This window comes from Anser anser, assembly GCF_964211835.1.
Source record: "Anser anser genome assembly, chromosome: 21".
NCBI classification, from domain to species: Eukaryota; Metazoa; Chordata; class Aves; order Anseriformes; family Anatidae; genus Anser; species Anser anser.
This window is the reverse complement of record NC_139742.1, coordinates 8296814-8319216: the sequence shown is the minus strand read 5'-3', so window position 1 is coordinate 8319216 and position 22403 is coordinate 8296814. Positions and strand designations below refer to the sequence as shown.

The 22403-nt window shown below is 45.2% G+C and overlaps 1 protein-coding gene across 5 annotated transcripts in view; it reads left to right on the top strand.

Annotated features, from left to right (window-relative positions):
• DDX31 (DEAD-box helicase 31) overlaps positions 1–22403 on the top strand; it is a 63548-nt gene that overhangs the window by 37578 nt on the left and 3567 nt on the right. For 4 of the 5 annotated variants that reach the window (XM_083807398.1, XM_083807400.1, XM_083807399.1 and 1 more), the window contains 3 exons: positions 4256–4337; positions 10375–10486; positions 15749–15929. In XM_083807398.1, the coding sequence (XP_083663524.1) occupies positions 4256–4337; positions 10375–10486; positions 15749–15929 (375 nt within the window). The remainder of the gene's footprint in view (positions 1–4255; positions 4338–10374; positions 10487–15748; positions 15930–22403) is intronic. The other variant, XM_083807401.1, reaches the window with a different exon arrangement.

The following is a 22403-nucleotide window of genomic DNA, read 5'->3' as shown; positions in this document are numbered from 1 at the left end:
AGTCACCCACGCTGGTAATTATATCTGCTAAGGAGACCTGTTGTTGAGCCAGCCGCCGTTCGTCAGGCATCTGGAGAAGACTGTGCTCAGTGTGTGGAGGGAGGTTTATGTGGATGTTTTTTCCTCTACTTCTCAAATCACTACAGCCAAACAACTCTGGGGACTGTCTTTTCTTGTTTGTTTGTTTTATGTTCTTCATAAAACGCGCTGCCCCGGAGAGAAGGGACTTCCCAAAAAAGGAGTGTAATTTTCCTCCTTTGACCCCTGTCTTCAGATGGAAGGAAATGAGTGTCTAATTGGCATGGGTGGGCGATTCGGCCTGGTTGCAGTCATGTGTCCTCTGCTCTTCCTATATGGTGTGAGAAGGGGCAGCGGAACAGAAGAGAGAGCTGATGAATTACAGAGAAGATGCGGGAAGGCAGCTCGAAGCTAAAGGCAGCAAGTGCCATCAGCACAAATTGCCGTTACCCTTCATAAACAGAGCATTACGGTGATAATCCTGACAATTTAATTCAGTGCGATGGTGAAAGACAGCATGTGTCGGACGCTCTCCGATCCTCTTAAGCGCTGATAATTTTTGTTTCTTTATCCTGAGTCCGTGTGGCTTTTGATTCGGACTGCGCAAGTTACCGGACTTTGCATTTTGTTTTAATTCTTGGCTTCAATTTGCAGTCTGTTGTTTCTTACTAGGGATGAGTGTGTTGTGAATTGTTCTTTAATTTTTTTTTTTCTTTAAATGAAATTCCTGCTGGGTTTATTGAAATGTAAATACTTCATAAAATATGTATTTCTAAGAAAACAAAGCGTGAGACAGGTCCTCACCGGCTTCGGTTGGTGTAAATGAGTAGTTCCCGTGCCGCACTGATTTGCAGTGGATGAGGATCAGACCCAGAGTTTTTTCTTAGACCCCTCCACCCACCCCAGCATGCTTGGGAGTAAGTCCAGAAATGTTGAGGGTTGGAAGTAATGAGAGCAGACGTGGCTTTGTTCCTGGATGAAAATCCACTTCGGAATTAGGGATGACTGCCTTTGAAATTGGAAATCGCTCGCAATTAATTTTCACCGGTACCTGAAGCCTCTCCTTGGCTTCCACTGTGGAAAAGCAGCATTAGCCTTTGCCAAAGCGATCTCACTTTGGCTCTGCTGAGATCAGTAATTCCCGATGGGTCTCAAGAAAGCTGCGTGCCTCTCTGTAACTTTCTTTTCAATCTTTGTGTGGCTTGAAGTTGTGGCTCCTCTACCCGACTGTAAATGCGTATGTACACGCACGCTGATGTTTAGTGTGCATTTTCCCACCCCACCCCCCGTTTTTTTTAAAAAGGTTAGACTCCAAAATGTTCTGTCTCGCCTCTACACATAACTAACAGATTTTCCTTCAAAGGCAGAAGGCGAGAAGCAGTAGAAAGTCAGCGAGATTTACTTTTTTTTTTTTTCTCTTTTTGCTTATGTCTCTCTTAGTTCCTTCAACTGCAATCTAGCGGCGCCTGCCTCGACAGCTATCGGATAATTTCTTTATCTCCTAACGGCGGCCTAACTAATTTATAAAGGCAAACGCATCACCGTGAAGGCACGAGTCATTTCCCTCCCTTCCCCGCGCCGTGCTCTCCCCCCTCCTCGCCCGCTCCCCTCGCCTGGCGCTCCCCGCTGCGAAGCAGGTTCACAGATCTGTTAGGCTGCGAGCTGGCGGCGCGCCAGGGGAGGGGAGGATCGGCGAGGGGGTGACATTTCAGACAAATCAATGTCAGGGGGGTTGACGTTTTCATTCAGCGCCGCGTCAGAGCAACCTTTTGGGGGAAGGGGAGGTACGCTTCTTCGCTCGCTTAAGCGGTTGCCGTTTATGTTTTAATTTACTGTTATACTTCTCAAAAACAAACAGAGAGACCCTCAGTTGGCTTTTTATGCTCCGTTTCCCCTTCTCCCCCATCGCTCCCCCGGCCTTTCTCGGTGGCCTCAGCGGAGGAATCTGCTCTGTTGAGTCCCAGCTGCACAAGGATGGGGCTTCTCTCCCACGCAGGGCATCTCTTGGCCACACCGGCCTTTCCCTTCCAGGCTGTGTGACTGTTTCTCTGGACCGTCTCTTCCCTTCCTTGTGTCGTGGTGATGAACTGGCTGAGGTTGAAAATGCAGATTGCAGGGAAAAAAGGGTATTCGTTGCTTAAACTGGGAAGGGGTGGGGAACAGGCCAGGATCACAGTATCCGGTAATGAAGAGTATGGTAAAGAATTACCTGTTCCTTCTGGTCAGGGGTTTTGTGATCTCTGAGTGAAGAGGAAGGGGAGATCCTTGTTACAGTCTTCCTGCGCTTCACAGAAAGTCATCAGTGCCTCCTTTCAGAAGCCACGTACACCTGTCTGACCGTATGAGAGCTGTTAGGCCCCCAAGATTTACCTCTTCCTTAAACTGTTGTAAACCCTAATGAACGCCTCGGTTTCCGTGCATTATTTATAATTCATTCTGGTATAAAAAGGAAAAGAATCTCTTTTCTAGAGATGACCTTTGCCCATTGCTGAAGTGCAGCAACTTGAAGATTGGGGCTCCCAAACTTTAGCTTTTATTTTCTGAGTAATTCCCTTGGAAATGGGACCCAGTTTGGATGCAGCTGTAATATTAATTGCCTGAAGCTGCACAGCTGTTCCTGTGCTGTGTCACCTGGCGTGTGTGTGCCCCACAAGACAGCGTTAAAGAGGACAAAGAATATCTAGTCTCATGTAAATGCATCTCTAAATGGGACCACTCGCATGCTTTAAAATGAAGCGGGTCCTTAAGCGTTTGTGGTATCTGGGCCATAACAGTACCCAGCAGTGTTCTGCAAGCTGGACTGGAGAATAAATCATCTGGTTGAATCTACAGGAAGAATGTGAGCCGACAGAATGAAAATAAACGCCCAGTGTGAAACCTGGCTAGGACAGCTGACTGAGTCGCCTGTGTTTAAAAAATAAATAAATAAATAAAATGTGTTGGGTCCCTAATGGGCAGGGCTTTGGCTTTGCACTTGAGAGGAGAGGGAAGGTGAGTTCTCAGAATGGGGAAGGAAATCAAACCACTTATTTGGCGTCAGAGGTGGCTTTTGAAGCTATAAATGAGTGGGAGAGCATGTCCGTCAGGAACTGTGTTTCTGAGCCCTGACCCAGGCAATGTAGCAAAAGGTTGGGACGATGTAAAATGTTGTGGGAGAGAGGTGTGATGTGACCAGCTGGAAGGAAGCTGTGAGAGGTGGCTTCATAGGAAAAGTTCCTTGGGATCCTGTTGTTTCTCTCTGAGTCAGTGTGAGAGGAAGGAGCTGCGTCTTTACACGGCTTTAGTTCTAGGGCTGTAGCTTTGTGAGCATGGCCACTAACGTGGGTGGAAAATACTGTGTGTAAACGTCAAAACACTCTGTTCCTCTGAATGAGGGTTGAGCAGTGTCTCTGGTCTTTAAGAGGATCCAGGAGCTAAATCAGGGGAGATGAGATGTAGGAGAAGCAGAAAAGTAAACTTGTTCTGGCAGAGCTGAGAACACAGCAAAGTGAGAGCAGCACATCTTTCTAGCCTGTATGTGCATGTCTCACGTCAGGCTCTTTCTCACGCTTGCACAAGCAACAAAATCCAGGCATCATCTGCTCCCTGCCCATGGCGTCTAATGGACAATGAAACGTTTGACGTCCTTTGGGCTCAAAGTGGAGGTTACACATCTTATTGTTTCTAGCTATAAAGGAAATCTACGTGAAGCGTTAGTGTTATGAGGTGCTTGAACTCTATACTGAGTTTCTTTTACTGGAAAGCCAGTGAAAGAAAACTAAATGTTTCCTGATTGGCTTGGTGCTTTTCAGTGCAAGGAAAGAAAAATTAAGGAAACAACAGAAATATAATTAAAGGCCCGGAATTTTTCGGTAGTTAGTTATGCTGGTTGAGAACCAAGGAGCCTTTCAGTGGACTGTTGTTATTTGTATGCCACCCTCAGCTATTTTGATGCCCTGTTGGAACCAGATTGTTTATTGGTGACTAATAATGGTGACAAGATTGTTGGTAAAATGTTGTCTCTGTTCCAGTGAAAGCACCAGTTCAGCTGGAGTGGAGATTTCCTATTAGTTACGTTTTTAGAGTTGCTAGGGGAGTCGCTGAGGTAAGACCTCATGTATTTCAGGGGTAAATGCTTAAGTTGAACATGTAAATCTCAGTCTTCTTGCAATCCATTATCAGCCTGCAGTTTGTTACCTGCTATGTTTTAAAATGTAGAAGAAATCATTGACATTTTTTTGTTGTTGTTGCTTCACAGTGTCTCAGAGATAAAGATGGAGAAGGTATTATCCAGCCTGATGAAAGACGATCGCTTCAAGTTGCCCAGACCAAGAAGCAAGGTGAGTTATTCTGCTGATTTGGAATTGCTGCAATTTTCATTTACCAGTTAAGCATCGTAAATATTCCTCCCTTAGCTTCCGTCTTTACGGTATGATGGTTGGTATATCCATCATGTCAGGCAATGCAAATAATCATGGAACTGCCTTAGATCACAGTAGTCCGATCTTTAAACTGCTGCCCCCCAAAACCAGTTCCTTCTAACTCTTCAGCAAATATTTTTTAGTAGACAACTAAGCTTTCTAGCTGTAAAAGCTTTATTTTTTTTCCCACAGTGTTTCTATTCTCCTTGGGTTTTCTGCATTAAAATACTGTTGGAGATGACAAATATCACAACACTTTTCTGAAGAAACAAGCGAAATGTATTTGGTGTTGTGCTCTGTAGGCTTTTAAATTATTATCTGTATTTACTTGGAGCCTGAAACAAAGCTCTCTGTGTTGACAGTCACCTTTTCATTGACTTTGGCAAATTTTGGGTCTGCCATCAGTTTGCTAATTCACAGAATTCAGCCATTTGCAGGTGACATCTTTGGTGTTTCTGCATTCTTGCAAATTAAATCTTCCAAGAACCCTCGCTCTGAATGGAAGTCAAGAGCGCATCACGCATGATGCAGCAAGTGTTTTGTTTTTTTGTTTGGTTGTTGTTCTGTCTGCTTGTTCTTTGTTTTAACATGTATGAGCCTACCACCTGCCCAGTACCTTCTCAGATGACTGTTAAGAACTGTGGTGGTTTATGTAAAGATGCTTTTAAAGATGTTCACTTTTCCTACATGCCCTATGCTTCACAGAAAGCTGCATCTGTAGCTCATGTGAGATACAGCTGTATATAAAGGTCTTAATTTTTCACTAAAGTCAGCCTGTAATGCTTATATTTTAAATGTTTGGAATGTGTTTCGGATACAGCCTCTTAGGTTTTTTAGCAAGTATGTAAAAGTGCAGTTAGGCTGTTTTAATGCAGAAGTTATTTTAAATAGCTTTTTTTGTGAATAAATACTTTCCTTTTCTCCTGAGTTGTGCTTGTAGGTAGGTAACTGAGTTTCCTTTGGAGAGTTTTTCAACAATTAAATCTATAAAGTTACTGCACTTCGGGTTTGTTACTGACATGGGACAGAATGTTACCTGTTCCAGGCCCGAGGACAAGTGTAATTTCACAGGAAGTGAGCAAAATAGAGAACGTAGTTTGGTATTTTCATTTTTTTCTTCTTTTTCTCTGGAAAATGACAGTTTGGTTTTTGAAAGTGGCAGGACAAACTGCATGCTGAATGTTGTTGAATGTCAGAGCTCAGTACTTGAGGAGGTACGAAATCATTGATCCATTTCCAAAATTCTCACCTAAACATCTCAATGCCTTTGTATCCTTGCCTTTGGATCAGGAATATAAAGCTAGCAAAGCTGTTTGTCACCAGGACCGATCAGATCGGTATTTCTACCATGCTTTCAAATTGTAAGATACTCTGCACATTTAAATGTAGAACATTCTGATTTAAATACTCGTATTCTGCCTTCCTCGCTTTACTCAAAACAACAACAAGAAAACATGAACAAACAAAAAACAACCCCAATTTGAAAAGTAGCTGTTACTCTCATTTCTTTTGCTGGGTAGTGCTGCCTAAGCATGCCCTGCCATGCCAGCTGCTGTACATGAGCACCAGTACAGAAGGAGCTGGTTCCTTTCACTTGCAGTCAAAGGTGGGATTGAACTCCTGTATTCCCTCTGCCTTCAAAGTGAATGGAATTTTGCTGTTGACTTCACTGGAGCTGAGGTACATCCACTGTGTCTGTAGGATAGTCCGAATCTGCTGCAGGGACTTAGAAATACAAAATTACCTATTTTTATGTGACTCAGAATCTTAAAGAATAGAGACTGAGAAATAGAGTTTCTCTTTCTGGAAAAAAAAAAAATCTATATAATGGGGATGAAATTACCGTAGGCCTGTCAATATCAAATAGATACCTTCAGGAATTACTTGAAAAATATATTAAATGCAATCAAGAATTCATTCAATTTGTTAAGATTTGTATTTTACTGCCATCAGAGGCTCTATAAGTGCTCTGTAATGCTTTCTCAGATGCTGCAGGGACGTGTTGATGAGTTTTAAGGGAGGTTAATCTCTATTAAACTCCCTAAGTTTGCTGTAAAGCCAGTAGAATAAGCTGGGAATGCAACGGACGCTGCATAGGACAGAGTGATTGAGGACTTGTTGTTACGCGGAGCTGAACCCGATCCATTTGTGATGTTGCCGTTCGAGAGCGAGTTAGCTTTGCTTATCAGCTCTCGGCGTGTTGAGTCATGTATATATTATGGTGGTGCACACAGGAACCTCATTATAATGCTCTTCGGTTCTCATTGCCTCAACTGAAGTCCATTATAAGTACCCCGTTGGAACATGCATTTTTTGGGCTTCTGTGTGCAGCCAGGGAGCAAGCTGAAGTGCCTGTAAAATGTATATTTTATATTTAGGTGTATAAAATATATATGTGGCTATGTCTGGGTGTGTGAATGTTCACCTGCCTACAAAGAGAATAAATTTGATCTTTCAACTTTTATGGAGGGGGGCAGGGGGACTTGGCGAGTTCTAGAGAAGGTGTGTGGAGGTTAGTAAAAAGTTGTTATTAAAACAAAATCCTTCATTTTGTTTTGAAGTATAATGGAAGCAGGAGATGTTACAGCCTGTGCTTTTGGCTTTTTTTTTTCCTGCTTTAAGAAAGAGCTCCTCAACCTCAGTGTAGTTGTATTGTGTTTCTATCCTTTCTCCCATTAACATACTCTCTTAATGAACTCAGAGACTTTCAGTACTTATCCCAGCCTCTCAAACCTAAAAGCTGCAGTCTTTGTAATCCCAAGTTTCTTTCTTCTGAACGAGGCAAGTATGGTTTCTCCTAGTGTGGCTGGTGGGAGGTCCCCTGGTGTCCTGAACCAGTGAAGTCACGTTGCAACCAGGCCCGTCTCTTCTTTTAGGTTATTGGTATTGTTATTGATCGCAGATCATACTAGTGGTTAGGGATCTGCCAGAATAGGCTCTTATTTTAAGCAAACATGGGGTAGAAAAAGCTCTTCTATCCCACTATTTCTCCATAATGGCAGTAATGCTTGTTGCCTAACAGATGCAGCGTTCATCTGGGTGGAGAGCAGATCAAGCAAGCCTCTGGGGTAGGCTTTTATCTTTTGGGCCTTGGAAAAATGTGGAAGGGTCTCAAATTAATTGTCCTGTTCATCTGAACCAGGCTGCAAGCAGGATTAAAGCTGGTTTATGTGAGTAAAGCACGCAGGATGGCTTCCAGTACACTTCCAGTAGCACTCTTGTATTTGATCTGCCCAGATACTTGCATGGTGTGCTGGTTTTGTTTTCGCAGTTTGGCTCTGAGTCAGTTTTAAATTTAGATTTATTTTTATTTTTATTTTTTTTAAAAGATGAACCTCCCTGGAAGGCAGGAATCAAACACAGATTTTTATTTTTTTTTTCATGCCCATTAGGGGGCAATTTTAAAATGAGATCTGTCTCAAGAGGCTGAAGGGGATAAAAGACAAGGTGGAGATGGGAGGAGGGGAGAAGCTGTTTTCTGAGTACATTGTTTCCTGCCATTTGCTTTTTTTCATTTATTTCTCTCGGACTGACCTCACACTTTGGAAATTATGCACCTAGTTTTTTATCCCTCATTTTTGTCTTACTTTTTTTTTTTCCCCCAGCACCAGGAAGAAGAGATGCCTCATTTTGAAACCTAAAGGGGGGAATAAGAAAAGTCCTTTGTAATATATTGCCATATTATCACTAAATCCCCTGACAGTTGTGACACAGAAGCAAGTCACCTGTCACTTAAGCTTGAGGTCTCTTTAATTTTCTCCTGGAATTCGCACCAGGCTGTCTTTAATTTGAGGCCTTTATTGGAATTCTGAAACCTTTCTGCCTCCCCGGTGCTCAGATCTATTCTGAGTGCTGTTACAGAATGTATACAATAACCAACAGAGGGATTCAGAGGGGGCTGAAGCACTGTTTATTTAACACTCTGGAGGGATTTTCGTGCTTATTCGGTCCTGGCTACCCGGCTTTCAATATCGCTTTGACAACCGTTATGCCCTTCTCATTAATTTTAAACAGTTAAAACACAGGAAAAAGAGAAAAAGTTTTCATTATTAAAGTGCTTTACTTTTTAATAACAGAGGATTCTGTCCGCCAGGGGAAAGGGCAAACCTCACTAATTTCACATTCATATTAAAAAACGCTGGGAAGGTGACACTTTGTGCTGCCAGGAGGCTTAACAAAAGAAAAGTGATGGGGACTAGGAGGAGCGGGCGGGGTGGGAGAAAGTTTTTATGTTTCACGTCAATGGAAACTTGTTAGTCGCAACGCCGAGTGTCCACTTCAGGGAGGCAGCACCACTTGTAGTTTATTAAACCTTTACAGAGGCCCCTCGACTGGAGACTGTCTCAGCTGATTAACAGGCGCACATGAAGTCAAACTAAGAGACAGCCCTGAAACGGGTGTGCTGTCAGTCTCCGGAGTGCACCGGGAGATGGATAGCAGAGCCCGGGAGTCTGGGAGATGCCCCGGGTAGCCTTAAAACACCAACGTTGTCTTTGCTGGAGATGCAGACAGACAGTCCAGGCAGCGGGTGAGCAGGACCTCGAGTCCCCATGTGTGTTTGCTTCGCTGAAGGATTACGCAGCGGGATCCCGAGTTCCAAAGAGGGTGCTGTGCAGGGACTGCGCCAGCATTTGGGGTCGTGCTGTCGGCAGATTTGCTGTTAGGACGCAGAGGGGCAGATCTGGATGGGCAGAACGATTTGTGGGGGGTGTCAGCAGCATCGCCTGGCTTCCCCACTCACTGGGGTTCCCAGTGTCGACGCGATGTGGTTCCCCTGGACAGCAGCAGGGCAGAGGGGATGCTTGAAGCCGGGAGGGAGGGAGGGTTGTGCAGCATTAGCATGCAGATCTCCCGGGGAGGAACAACGGGACTGTTGAGGTGGCACAGGCCTAGCTGCAGGGTAGTGGGAGGTGGATGTTTGTTTTCAGTCAGCCCTGGGCAGGAAGACGAGGGGTTGACCAGCAACAAATTGCTGCCTTGGATCTGGCACTCTTTGCCTTGGGTGCTGGTTCCTGTCTGAGTGGCTTTTGAGATCTGTGGTCCTTTCTGGGGAGAGTTTCATGTCATGGACACTTGGCTTTGCACTTTGCTGTCAACTTGCCATCAGATCTCTCGTTTCCTTGTCCACGTTTCCTCTATCTGCCTTGGTACTTCAGAAAGAGAGGCAGCCTCTTTTCTCCTCCCAGTAACAGCTTGCTCCCAGTGATGATTGCCTTCCATTTCCTGCACTGGATCCTACAGTCTGATCATGGAAAAGCTTGAGCACATGCAAAATTGACTTTTCAGCTCAAGGAAATTTCTTCTGTCGTGTCTGTGGTGCAAGGGCCTTGTCTTACTCTGGAGGAACCACCAGCAGTTACAGTTACCTGTGATGTACTGACAGGGAGCAAACTTCATGTAGACATCAGTAGTGAGAGGTTCGTTTCAGTTGGCTCTGTTCGCAGGTGCTGAATTTTTGGTCCATTCTCTGGGGTGTGGAGATGAATGCAGATCTCCTGCCCCATGAGCGCCAAGAAGAGGCCAGGCGCTACGGGGAACTGCTCAGGGGAACCTGCAACGTCAGCCTGACTCCTGACAAAGAACCTGGGCCCAGCGGAGTCCGTGTAGAGTCTGGGGAGAGTAATTCCAAATAACTGCAGGGGAAATAAGCACTGCTATCCGGCCTGTTGAATCTGAGGAGAGAAAAAAAAGTGAGGGGAAAAAGATACGTGATGGATGTTAGAAAACACAAAATTAAAACTGATTTGCTCTCCTCACCATGGAGTGCTTACTGGCTGCTTTGACTTTAACGTCTTTATCTATAATTTTTTTTTCTCTAGTAATATTGAGAGGATTACCTTTGTTGGCCCCTGGGTGGTTACTGTGTGATTTTACTGTTATTAAATCTATTGTAAACTGCTTCATTATTCCTGACTCAAATTCTCTCCTTCCTCTAATCCTCCCACCGCCCTTGTAGAAATCCTGTGGTACGGACCCTCAGGAAGTCCGGGAGCGGGCCACGGTCTTGCAGACGAAATTTGAAAATTATGTTCACTCCAGTGAGGTGACCGTCCGGTGGGCAAAAAAAGGTCAGTGTGGTTCTTTTCAGCTTATTCCTGAAGGGCTCGTTTATAATCTGCCAATGTTTTCTTCAGGGGAAGGGCTTCAGGGAAAAGGCCTGGAAGAAACATTTTGGGTACATCGGGCTCCGTAGGGGGGTTGAGATGGGCCCAGAAGGCTTTGTGATGATATTAAATGTTAATTTCTTGCATCCCCATATTAAGTGCAAATGAGGTTTAATCTCGACTTTTCAGTAGGATTCACATCCAAGGACTCTGACCCAATCACAAGAGCGAATAGTTGGCGTGTTACTCTGGGAAGGGCATGGGTGACCTGCCTAACCACATCCTGGTGCAACACCCACCAGGTGCTTTCAGTTCACACCAGGGGTGAATTTGAAGCCTGTGAGGCACGATGTCTTGGGAGCAGCTCTTAACAGGCCAGGCTCTTAGGCTGGAGGTTGTTGTGTGGGATGGGAGAAAAACGAGAGAGAGCACAACTACTCAAAAAGGCAGGCAAAAAGAAGAAAAGCCAGGATGGATTTAATAATAATTGTACCCAGGAACAAATCCGGGACTGTGTATCTGTCCTTGCCAGGCAGGACATGCAGCCATTGTCACTGAGCAATCCAAGAAGCTTTTCCTTTCTGCTTCTCAGTTTGAAAAAGCCAGAAAGGTGGATTTGGGGGAAAAGATGGAGAACTTGACATGGATGTGGTAGGAAAATAAACACTAAGCAGTCTCCTGAGAGGAGCCTAAGAGATGGTGCAGTGTAGGCACCCCTCTGCAAAGTACGATTCTGCTGCCCAGTGAGGCTGATCTGGGTGCGCCTGTAACTGAATAGCTGTTGTAAAGCTGGTGCTGGAAGTCAGGCCCCAAAGATCCTTGACAATTAGTTGGAATTTGTTCATTAGATAGTGAGACAAGTCCACAACATGCAAACTCTATGCAAGAAGCTGAGCCACGCTTGCTCAGAACATACAGGACTAGAGCCTTTCCTTTCTTCCACTTGTCATGTGTCTCTCTTCCTGATCATTTTCTTTTTCACCTCTCTTGTGGCTTTGACCTGAGCCAAATCCTGCTGTCGTACAAGTCCTGCTGATTTCAGTTCTGCAGTTTCCAGTCATGTTTGGATGAGAGAGGTCCTGATAAGATATGAGATATATGTACCTGCTGTGTGTGTTTGCATATAGGTGTGGCACAAGCATCCATACATACTGCACTGCATAAATCACATATTAAGTGGCCAAAAACAGAAGCAAATGGGGAAGCTGGCCTTAGAGCTGTACGATGTCATCATATTAACTGGATAAGGGAACGCTGTTCTCAGGATAGAACTTAAATTCAGCATTAGAATTGTTTGAGTCAAGAGAAGTGATTAGATCTGTTAGAGAGGTCAAAGGTGCTTTTTTCCTGAGTGCTGTACTGACTTAGGTGGTGAGGTTGCAGAAAGACTGAAGCTTGTGCTATAACTACCTGCTTACCCCAAATTATTCTGCATGCTGTTAATGTTACGTGGCCATGTTGACGGGAAAGGTTTTTGAAACGCTGTTTCATGCTTTGCCCTACCTCCCCGCGACATGTCACTGCACTGTTTCTTACTACCACCACCCTGCAATGGTCATAGTGTTGATTTTTCCTTGGAGTTTTGAAATACTTTTCTCCTACAATGAAAGCATTAGAGACTCGCTACTTAAGCAGCTTGCTTGCACCCATTTTCAGGTGTGTTGTGCTACTTGACTGGTGTATTACTTTTAGTAGGTGCCCTTGTAAGTCCATGATCTTAAAACATGTTCCTAATACGGTCAAATCCTTGCTTCTGCATGGATGACCTTCCAGATGCTCCACTGGGATTCCTCATCCCCGTGCGAACTTCTAACCTGAAATGACTGTGACAGGGAGAAGGAACAACTGAATGGCTTGGGTCACTTGGAAAACCTCTGCGGTCTCTGTATACAGCTCACTGTATGCGAGCTCCACACACACTTGTTGCTGACTTCAGCACTAATAACTTTTTTAGCTGCAAACAAGAAGTCCAGAACATTTGTCAGGAAATTTGCCACGTTGTGCATCCCATTTATCTTGTACAGGAGTACTCCACCTCTTTCTCCTATTCCACTATCTACATATGCAAATTTTCCACTGCTGAGTGGCTTCCATAAACCCCCTCTTCCTCCCCTCTGCGCCAGGCATCATGAATAATTAACATGGCAGCTGGCTTTTGCTTTCATGGCAGACAATCAATTGGAAACCGTGCCAGCGATGCATTTGTTTCTCTCTCTTTTTCTCTTTTTCCCCATTTTCTGACCTAGTCAATGTTAATAAGCAATGTTTCGATTGCAGCCCACTTTGAGAAGGCGAGTGGCTCTCTGCCCACTCATCCCTTCTGCCTCTCGGCCCCGTATTTTCCAAACTCCGATCAAATAGTCCAGGGAAGGTGCTGCCCTTCAAACTTGATTGACTGACCAGCGGTGAGAGGGTGCGGGAGGAGGGCTGTGGCTGAGCCCTGCTGCCTGAAGGACAAATCTCACGAAGAGGGGAGCCCCTTTTGGGAACCAGAGGCCTCGCAGCTGAAGGGTTGTGTACGAGTACTCTGTTCTGGAGCTGCAGTGACAGGTAGAGCTCAGGCAGTTGTCTTCTGATCCTCCGTGCCATTGTGGTTACAGAAAGGGGAGGGAAGCAAACCCTGCATTTCTCCTCTGCGTTTCACTATTTTATGGCCAATGCTTGAGCAATTTGCCTCACCCCTAGTGTGGAAAGGGACAGCAGGGTTACAGGAGCCCACTGCTGCAGCAGGATGCTTGTACTGGGGCTCGTTTTGGTGCATTCTTCTTCCCATTCCCCCGAGCTCTGAACACTGGCAGACCGCCCCCAGCAGCTTATCTGGCCGTGGGGCTGGGGCTGGGGCTGCGCTGCGGGGCCTGCACTGAGAGCTGGCTGCCAGCGTGGTGAACAGGTTATGGCACCTGTCTCATCCCTCGGTACCCTCCTGTCCCCCGTTTCAAAAACCAACAAACCAACCTAACCCCCATCAGGTGTAGCTCTTTGGTTTTATTCCTTTGTTTTTCCACAGTTCCCCTAGAAAAGTGGGGCTGCACGTGGGCAGTGGGTCGCTCTGAATCCACTCTTACATCAGTGCAGATCTGAATCTCCCCAGGCCAGCGTTGGTTAGACTCATGTTGGTGTGCAAAAGCTGTACCAGCTCAAGCAGCTTCCCTTGTGGCTTTAAGGTGATGTCCCCTTTATGTGAATTTTGGCCCAACCAGCACTGTTACCAGTCTTTTTGAGTTGTTTTCTCAAAGCTCTGTGTCTTTGATCACAAAATTGTGGAGGATGTCAACTTCAATTTTTATTTAATAAAAAAAAAAAAAAGCTTTTAATATCTGGCCACTATAATTGCACATAAAAGCTGGAAAACGTGGCTCTGACAGCACTGAAAGGTCTAAAGACCTGAGAGTAAGGATTTAAAAAAAAAAAAAAGAATCCCACCCCAAAGGTCTTAATTTAGATTTCCTGAGTGCTGTGATGAACGTCAGCAGCTCTGAACTCCTCAGAGTTAAGACAGTTACATGAGCTGAGGTTTCGACCTGCTGGTACGGCAGGACTGTTAGTTCACTTTTGGAATAGTCTCTCGCAGCTCTCCCTGGTGTTGCAAGCCCTGACTCAGGCCTGGATCCGGCAGCTTTCTGTCAGGACTTTGGGAAGGGGGCCCTCTGACACTCTGATTCTCTAACTCTGATCTGGGGAGTTAGTTCCAGCAGCCTTTGCTATCTGAAGAACCGAGGGAGGTGAGCTCAGCCTTCATAATAACAGGATCTTTAGTATCAAACATTTCAAATGCTGCAAGAAAGACAGCTATATTAGCTCCGACGGGACCAGATTTGGAGCGAGAGCAGGTTCATATTGTTCCTTTTGAAGAGTTACACCTTTTCTTAGCAGGTGAATTTGACCAATAACTTTATGCAAAAAAAAAAAAAAGGCAACAGAACGAGGTTGTTGAGTGCATTTGAGCTGGTTTATAAGCCCTCAGAGGATGGCCTTCGGATGAGACAGTGAGACTAGGTGTTTGGAATTTAGCATTCTCTTTTTGGGAAAACACCGGTCTCTCGATGTTCAGATGCCTCTAGAAAAGTAACGTTGTGAAATTGGGAAGAAGGTGCAAAAAACTCAATCTTTTCTTCTCATCGATTGGGAAAAGGAGTTCGCTTTACTCAGTAAACAGAGCTTTGATGGATTCCCTGGGTCCTTCCAGGAGCTGATCTGCTAAAATGACATTTTTATTACTGTTCATAAACTCCAATCTCCTGCTGCTGCCAAGAGATTAGACATAAGCTGTGGGCAAACTTGCTGGTCCGGTGGCTCAACAGGCAAGGGCAGGAGAGGTTAGAGTTTAGAGCTTGCTGCTGTCAGGAGCTGAGAGGGAGAGAGGGCTGAAGGTGGTGGTTGGAGCGAGGGCTGGGGGGGGCACGGGAGGTCTAGCGAGCAGAGGAGCAGTCGGGGGATTGAAGGGAGGCGTTTTCTGAGCTGTCAGGTTGCCTTGCTGAAAGTCCCCCCTATTCCCTGTAGCAGGGAGGACAACCTGGGTATAGTTAACGTTACGGGTACGTGGAGGAGCAGTGGTAGCGTTCGTATTAGTGGATGATTGTCTTTAGAGCAATGAGCCCTGAGGGAAGGGCATTACAGGAATATAAAGATGTGAAAGGAAATTTGCACGCTATTCTATTATTTTTCCCTTCTGAGAAGGTGAGCTCTGTTCTCAGTGTGGTGATGAGTCAGGAAATCCATCTGGCTCTCAGATATTTATAAGGGACTATCTAGTAACTGGTGAAAAATGCATGGACTACTGGGATTGTGATATCAGAGGAGCCTTCCTATGCCACTTCCGTGCTTCTATTTCCTTCTCTTCATCCCTGTGTCCCGCTATTCCCTCTCTCCCCCTTTCTGCTGCCATTTGATGTCAGCAACTCTTCCTGTGAGATGTGCTGCAGACATCACCCTTTCTGGCAGAAGGGGCATCCTTACAAGAGGCAAACCTAATGCAACTTCGTGTAGCATTGTTTCAGTTCCTAACCCTTCTCCACCACCTTTCTTCTCCTTACGGGATTGTACCAGTACTGTGTACAACCTTCACAGGTTTTTAACGTGCCAACCTTATCCACCAGCTGCTGACCAGAAGGTGTCCCAGAGGACAAGACCAATGTCCTTTCAGCTGGAACAGCTGAATCTTTAAGTGGATATATATAAAGATGCAGTAGCAAACAGAATTCACTTTTTTTTCCTTTTTTTTCCCAGCACTGCAGTCTTTCCTTTGTGCCTACGCTGCCTATCCCAGAAACCTCAAGCATATCTTCCACATCAAATCTATCCACCTGGGTCATATGGCCAAGAGCTTTGGCCTGAGAGACGCCCCCCAGAACCTGACTGCTCTTCCAACCACTGGCTCAAAGAAGAAAACCAAACCGAGACCAAAAAGGTAGGCCAGCTTGACATTCTCAAGCCAAGGGATGCCACGTGCCCACCCATGGTACACTTTGCTCCCCAAGGTTCTTGTGGTTGCTCCATGTGATTGTTCCTGAGAACCTAAATCATGTTGAGCCGGGCTTAGTTTGCATTGTGCTCTGAGCTGTTGTTTAATTCTTCTTTTTTCCTCAACAGCTTTAGAGAGCCTAAAAATTACATTTATTAAACCAACTTGGTTGATTTGAGTGGGAATTCAGTTAAAAAAAGGAAAAGGAAAAGAAAAAACAAGTAGCTCACTTTGTAGTTTGACTTCTGATAAGATGCTCTGGTTTTGAAGTAAGCTGTTAAGCGTGGAGAAGCGCCTACATAGACTAGCCTGGGTTTTGCTGCACCTTTACCAATTTCTGTGTACTTGAAACACACCAGTTCCTACAAGCAGAAACAGCTTAATTTTTATTTATTTATACTTCAGAGCTACCTTGAAGGGTAGGAAAGGGCACAGGCAGCGTTCCAGAGAGAAGCATGAGACTTCCTATATATTGGAGTGGTTCTCTGTCTTGCACAGGTCTTGGTGGCTGTAGAGCTTCAGCAGCAGTCCTGTTGTGGCCAAGCACTTCCACAGGAGAAGCTGCCAGGTTTTTCCATTCCCATTTCCAATCGCACAGGCCTACACAGCACTGTGATCCCTGTCTCAGGAACAACTTCAGTAGTAACTCTTCGCCCTCATCCCCGCCTAGGGAAAAAGGCTCTCAGATAGGGCTGTGTGCATAATTGCTTGCTGTTGGTATGTGGCATGGGGTGATAAAAGCATCAAGAAAATAGCAGAGAAATGAATATTTTCACTTCTCAAATTTGGATTTGACCCTCCTACCTATTATGAGTGAGGTACTGTGGGTGTTATTTTATCTCATAATATAGTTTCTTCCTTCCCTCTGGGCCTTGACAAATACCATTTCTTCTCCCCTCTTTCTTACATCTGTTCCAGTCTCCTGGGTGCTCCTTTCCTGCATCAGGAATCAGAGATTCCCTGACAAATCTGGAGAAGTAGAGCCCCAAATGCTCTCCTCTGCTTGAAATGGAGCTGAAGATGCTCAGTACCTCTGATCCTAGGTGCTCTGAGTTGCTTCCACAAGATAGATAGTTCTCCCTTTTGAGATTACGTCTTCCATAGCACAACGGCAGACTACAAACTTCTGGCTTGCCTGTAAAATCACTGCAATAATTCAAAGAAGGAAAGATCTTTCTTCTTTTCTGGTAGCAGTTGTGACGCTTTCCATGTAATTGTTGCCGCAAACTCCATTAGCAAATGTTAACCATGCAATTAAAGCACTAATCCACGTAATTGTTCCAGGCTGGTGACATCTCTTGCACACGTATTTATTTGGGGAGAGGAAAAAAAAGGCAAGGGGAAGGGGTTTTAAAATAAGTTGGAGACAGCATTGTCCTGCTTTGCGAAGCCACCAGGGACAGAGCACTGATCTGCCTCCTGCTTCAGCTGACCCTCACCAGCAGATGGGCAACAGGATGGGAATGCCCCTGTGAGCGGGGGATTTAACGGAGCTTTATTTCAGGAAGAATAGCCTGATTAGCCGATAAAGAGCATGTAAGATGGTATGGGGTGAGCTTTGATGTCTTGCTGGCCCAGCAGGGTGTCAAGCTATGACTGACAGTAGCGTGTCACAGGATTACTTGGCCTGCAACAATGCCTCTCTCTGTTCCTATGATGTTGCTACTCTGTTAGAGCTACTTTTTCCCTTGTTATGCACCTCTTTTAGACAGCGTTCCTCCTCCCCAGGTCTTCATCCTATTATAGTACAGACAAGCTCAAGATACAGTAGGGCGTTTATGCACAGGACGCGTGGGGTTGGGGGATGTGGAGGTGTTAGAACAAATGGTCAGAGAGTGATTTGAAAGCTCATTTGCACGTGGATCGGAGAGTCGCAGCTCAGGGAAAGTGGGCAGACTTTGCACAGGTTTGTCACGGCTCAGGCTCTAGGTTTCAAATCCGGGAGCATCTGGAAAGTTAAGACCCTGCAGAAATAGCCAAAGTTGTGTTCTGTGACAATTGTTCCTGCCTGTGACACTTGTTTCTAATTTACTTCATCTGTGTATGCTTAAAAAAAAAAAAAAAGAGAGAATATAGTAGTGTTTATGCGCTAGCTTAGAGAAAAGTGAATATAGATTCAAATTCAGTATCTGCTAGCATAAATTCAAGATAGTGCTGTTAATTTACAGAGAATTGCTTTTGATTTCACAATGACAAAGCAGCAGAATTTAGCTTGCCATTCAAAGACAAATGGCTTTTAATTGTAAAATGTGAGGCTTGAAATGGTAGGAGCATAGTCACAGAGCAATCTTTTTAATTATATTTCTCACGTGATACCCTGAGTGTTGGTTGTCGTATTACACATTGTCTCCAAACATCTGATACTTGTTTTTAATCAGGCTGCTCACTAAAGCCTCATCTCTCAGCACCTGCCTAGAGAATAAAGAACAGGCCATCCAGGTTGAAAGCAGGGGTAAAGGTGATCATTAAATGTTTCCTTATGAGGACAAAGAAAACTTTTCGTTTCTTTTGAAGTCTCCTTTTGTGCTTAGTGCCTCCTCAGAGAGCCTGCTTGGGGAAGGTGAGGCAGGAAGATGTAGCAGCCAGGTGTGTGGTGATGGGTCCTGAAATGTGGACGCAGCCCTCTCCTTCTGAATGCACACGTACAACTTTCACGTGTTTTTTAAGCCTCTTTGTGCAAACCAACTGCCCCCCTAGCTGTAGCGGTTATTGCAAAACCCGATCAGAAGATGGCAAAATCCTGTGCTCACGATTTCCTTGAAAGTTGAAATGCCGTATTTATGTACGAGAGGGGCACATAAACCAGATCCTGTATATTAAATTACACTACATTAGCTTAGTAAGTGCCTGGGCTCATGCTCTTACTGCCGGGTAGATGCAAGGAAGCTGATCCCGCTTCCACTGAGGGATTAGCTGTCTTTCGGTCGCTGCAGAGAAGCAGCATGCCCAGGAAGTAGCTGACACGCCAGATAGACATTTCTTTTGACTCTTTCACAATGCAGACGCCAAAAACCTATTGCCGTTCCACCAAGCCTCCCCGTGCTACTCAATCTTTCGCACTATGGATCAGCAGGGTTTTATGGGATTCTGTGGGGCGCTAATGGTCTGCTTTTTCCTTATTGATCTCTCTGGAAGACTGGTGTGTGTCCCCGGAGGGTTTCACTGTAATGGGGAGTCACAACTTAATTTTCCTTGTTTGTGAACTCATGCTGTTACAAAGAAAGAGAGAAATCCTAAAGTTCAGTGGATCCTGTGGAACTCATTGCTGCAGGATGCCTCTAAAGCCAGGAAGGCTCAGAAAGGCATTTACATAGGGGTGTAAAATATAGTCATTGTTGCTACAGCATGTGCAAAAAATAAGAATAAAAATTAAGGTGAAAATCCCCTCACCCTTCAGAGATGAACTCAAACCTTAACTGATACAGGATCAAGGTAAGGTGTACATGGTGCTTCTGTTTGAGGGGCTTGATTTACATCATTATTACACCGGCATTGCTCTGAATATGAATATCATTATGCCTTTAAGGCTTTGGCTGCAAGATTATTGTACTGTTGCATTCTTCAGCGTTAGTAGTCAGAGAGATTGCCGGGAAATCTGCCTTGTAAACCAGGCTCACCCTCTGTGTGGCTAGGTCAGCAGTCTGCTTTGGGTGAAAGCGAGTAGCCTTTCACTTTGTCCCCCTAGCCCACATCCCTGATGGCACTTCTGAACTTCCTGGCGTTGACAGTCTCGAAAAGACTGATGCTTCTGCTGACAGGGCTTGCGAACCAAGGCTGCAGCTGGGTCTCCCTGCACAGCAATTGTCTAATCATTAGGAGTAGTTTGCCTGCCAGTTTTTGCGTGCTGTTTACAGCTTTCCTAATATCACTTAATTAGTCAAAATACGGTTTTGGAATTCTGCCCAATAGGAATTTCACTTGGTTTGGGCAGTCTGCTCTGGAAAGCCAGACTGGAGCTCAGGTAAGAGCGTGGATTCCTGCACTGGAATGCAATCAGACCCAGAAATTAGAGGAAGAAGTATGGCTGCTCTGAAAGGAGAGCTTGCCCTCGCTCGGCATGAAGGCAGTTCACGGACACTGATGAGTCCTGCTTACTACACCACGATGTTTCAGAAAGTCCTCTTATGAAATTAAAGTTTTATAATTGTAAAATCCACGTGATTGTTAGCTGCGTATAGCAATGCCCTTTATTACTGTCCCGTTCTACCATAGCTGCAGCACAGAGCCTTTGCTCCATCTTACAGTGAGCAAATAGGGCTTACACGTGGAGCTGGCAAACCTCGGTGTCCTTCAGTACGCACCAAGAAATGAGCAGCTTTCTCTAAGTGAAATATATTCTGGCCTTTAGGCTGGGAAACAGCCTGACAGAAGCAAGAGTCCTGGGAGGTTCCCAGCCTCCCAGTGGTGCTTTGATCCTTATTCTACGGGGTGAAGACCAGGGTATTATAGTGGAAGTGAGGCTGTGGGGTTTTGTCTCTCTGTATAGCTGAACTACAGCTGACTTCAGTAGGTGTACAGTGAGCTATACTCTTTAGCTCGTCTTGGCATGAATGCTTTGCTCTGACTGTACTGGAACAGCACTTGATGCTTGATATTGACTGGGTAATAATTATCCTCGTTCTTCTCAACTAGTGTTTACGTCAGCTGATAAGAGTACCTAGGCCATCTGTTGACTTGTCGAGTGAAGTATAGGATTGCTGATGAATTTCTTGCCTCCACTCCACAAAAAACAGCAACGGAAAAACCAGCCCAAACAGGGTTGCGTTGGCTGCAGATGGTTCATCTAACGCTGTACGTAGACAAAGCAGGTGTTGCAGCAGCCTTGGCGCCCAGAGGTAACCCAGCTCTGGTGCTGGCACAATTTCAAAGCTGTTGGAGATGCTGTCAGGCAGATTGATAGCGAGATCCATGATGAAATGCTTTCTGATAAATGGAACAACCTGCCTCAGTCTCCTCCAAAGACACACCGTGAGTTCTGGGAGCGTGCATCAGAACTTTCTGCTGGCCTCCGCAGCTGGAGCAATTTGAGAACCTTTGGTTGCTGCAGCTGCTGCACGCTGGTTAAAGGTTATCACGCTTGCTGCGCTGCATCGCACCAGCGTTTCACACAGCTCAAGACAAAGAAACAGCCAAGGAGAGAGAAGTCTTGAAGAAAAACTGTGCTCACTGTTTAGGGAAAAGGAGTAGCAGAGATCTTCTGAGTCACCATATGACATCTGAGAAACCACATATGCGTGTACACTCCTCTGGCACGTAGGAGCTTTGAGTTCGGAGGTCGGCTTTCAGTTCAGCTCTGTAATGAAGCGGAGTGTCAATGTAACACAGACTGGAATTTGGGAAGGAAAATGAAAAATGGCTTCAGATACTCGTGCCTTTTCTTTGGTACTTGGTCCTTGCACACCTGAGAGAGTCTTCACATCCAGCATCACGGTTTCCTACTGTAACAAAACAATCTGTGAAAATTAGCTGGTGAAAGTGATCATTCTTACGATCTTACCAATAGTGCTCGGGGGATGACTGGGGTGTTGTATAGAAACAGAACAGCTCGTGCGTGCTTTTCTTCCTCTTCTGTTCATGCCTTGGAGCTTCCACAGCTTCTCAGCTATGTTGAACTTCCTCTGATCTTATTTTAGTTCACTTCTCTTGTTGTTCTTTGGCCGTGTTGTCGTTACTCCACCATTCTGTTGTTAGTGACTGTGGAGTGCAGCGGATGGTGCAAAGCCATTCATCACCCAAAGTGCACGAGAGTCGCAGACTGCGTGTGTTGACGGCACGTTGCGTGTGAGCTCGGGGCTCCTGTGGTGGGTTAGTGTCACGTGGCAGAGCAGAAGACAGATGCAGAAAGAACAGAGGGGATTTCAGGCTAATCATCTGCATTGCATTCACTTTTTTTTTTTTGTGATGTGAATGAAGATTGTCTGGATTTTTTTTCATGATATTCTTGAGCAAAACAGTAAGTTGGGAGTTAAGGGACCAGTAAAGACCAGTCCAGAAGCATCTGGATTTCCTTTGAGGTGGAGGTTTGGGCGGCACCAACACCCCTGCTGATCGCTGCAGGGGAGGAGGGACGGGGAGCAGTGCTCTGGGAGTGGCTCTGCAGAGGGAGGGAGAAGGAAGCTGAAGCAGATAAAACAGGGAAAAAATAATGTTATTCTCTTTCCTTTGCTGGACACTTTTTCTCTCTTGTTTGTTCAAAAGGCTTCTCTCCTGCCTTTTCATCTTTCAGCGATGTATTTGGCAAAATTCATGAGTTTCTGGTTGTGCTTAAAGAGCAAATTAAATAATTCCTTTTTTTTTTTTTTTTTGAGAAGGGCAAAGCTTTTTTGTCTTTAAAAGTATGGCTCTGGCCTGGTCTTTCCCAGTCTTTGAGGATATAACAAAGTCATCTGAGGACAGTTCCTCTGTTTCCTTGTTTCCTTG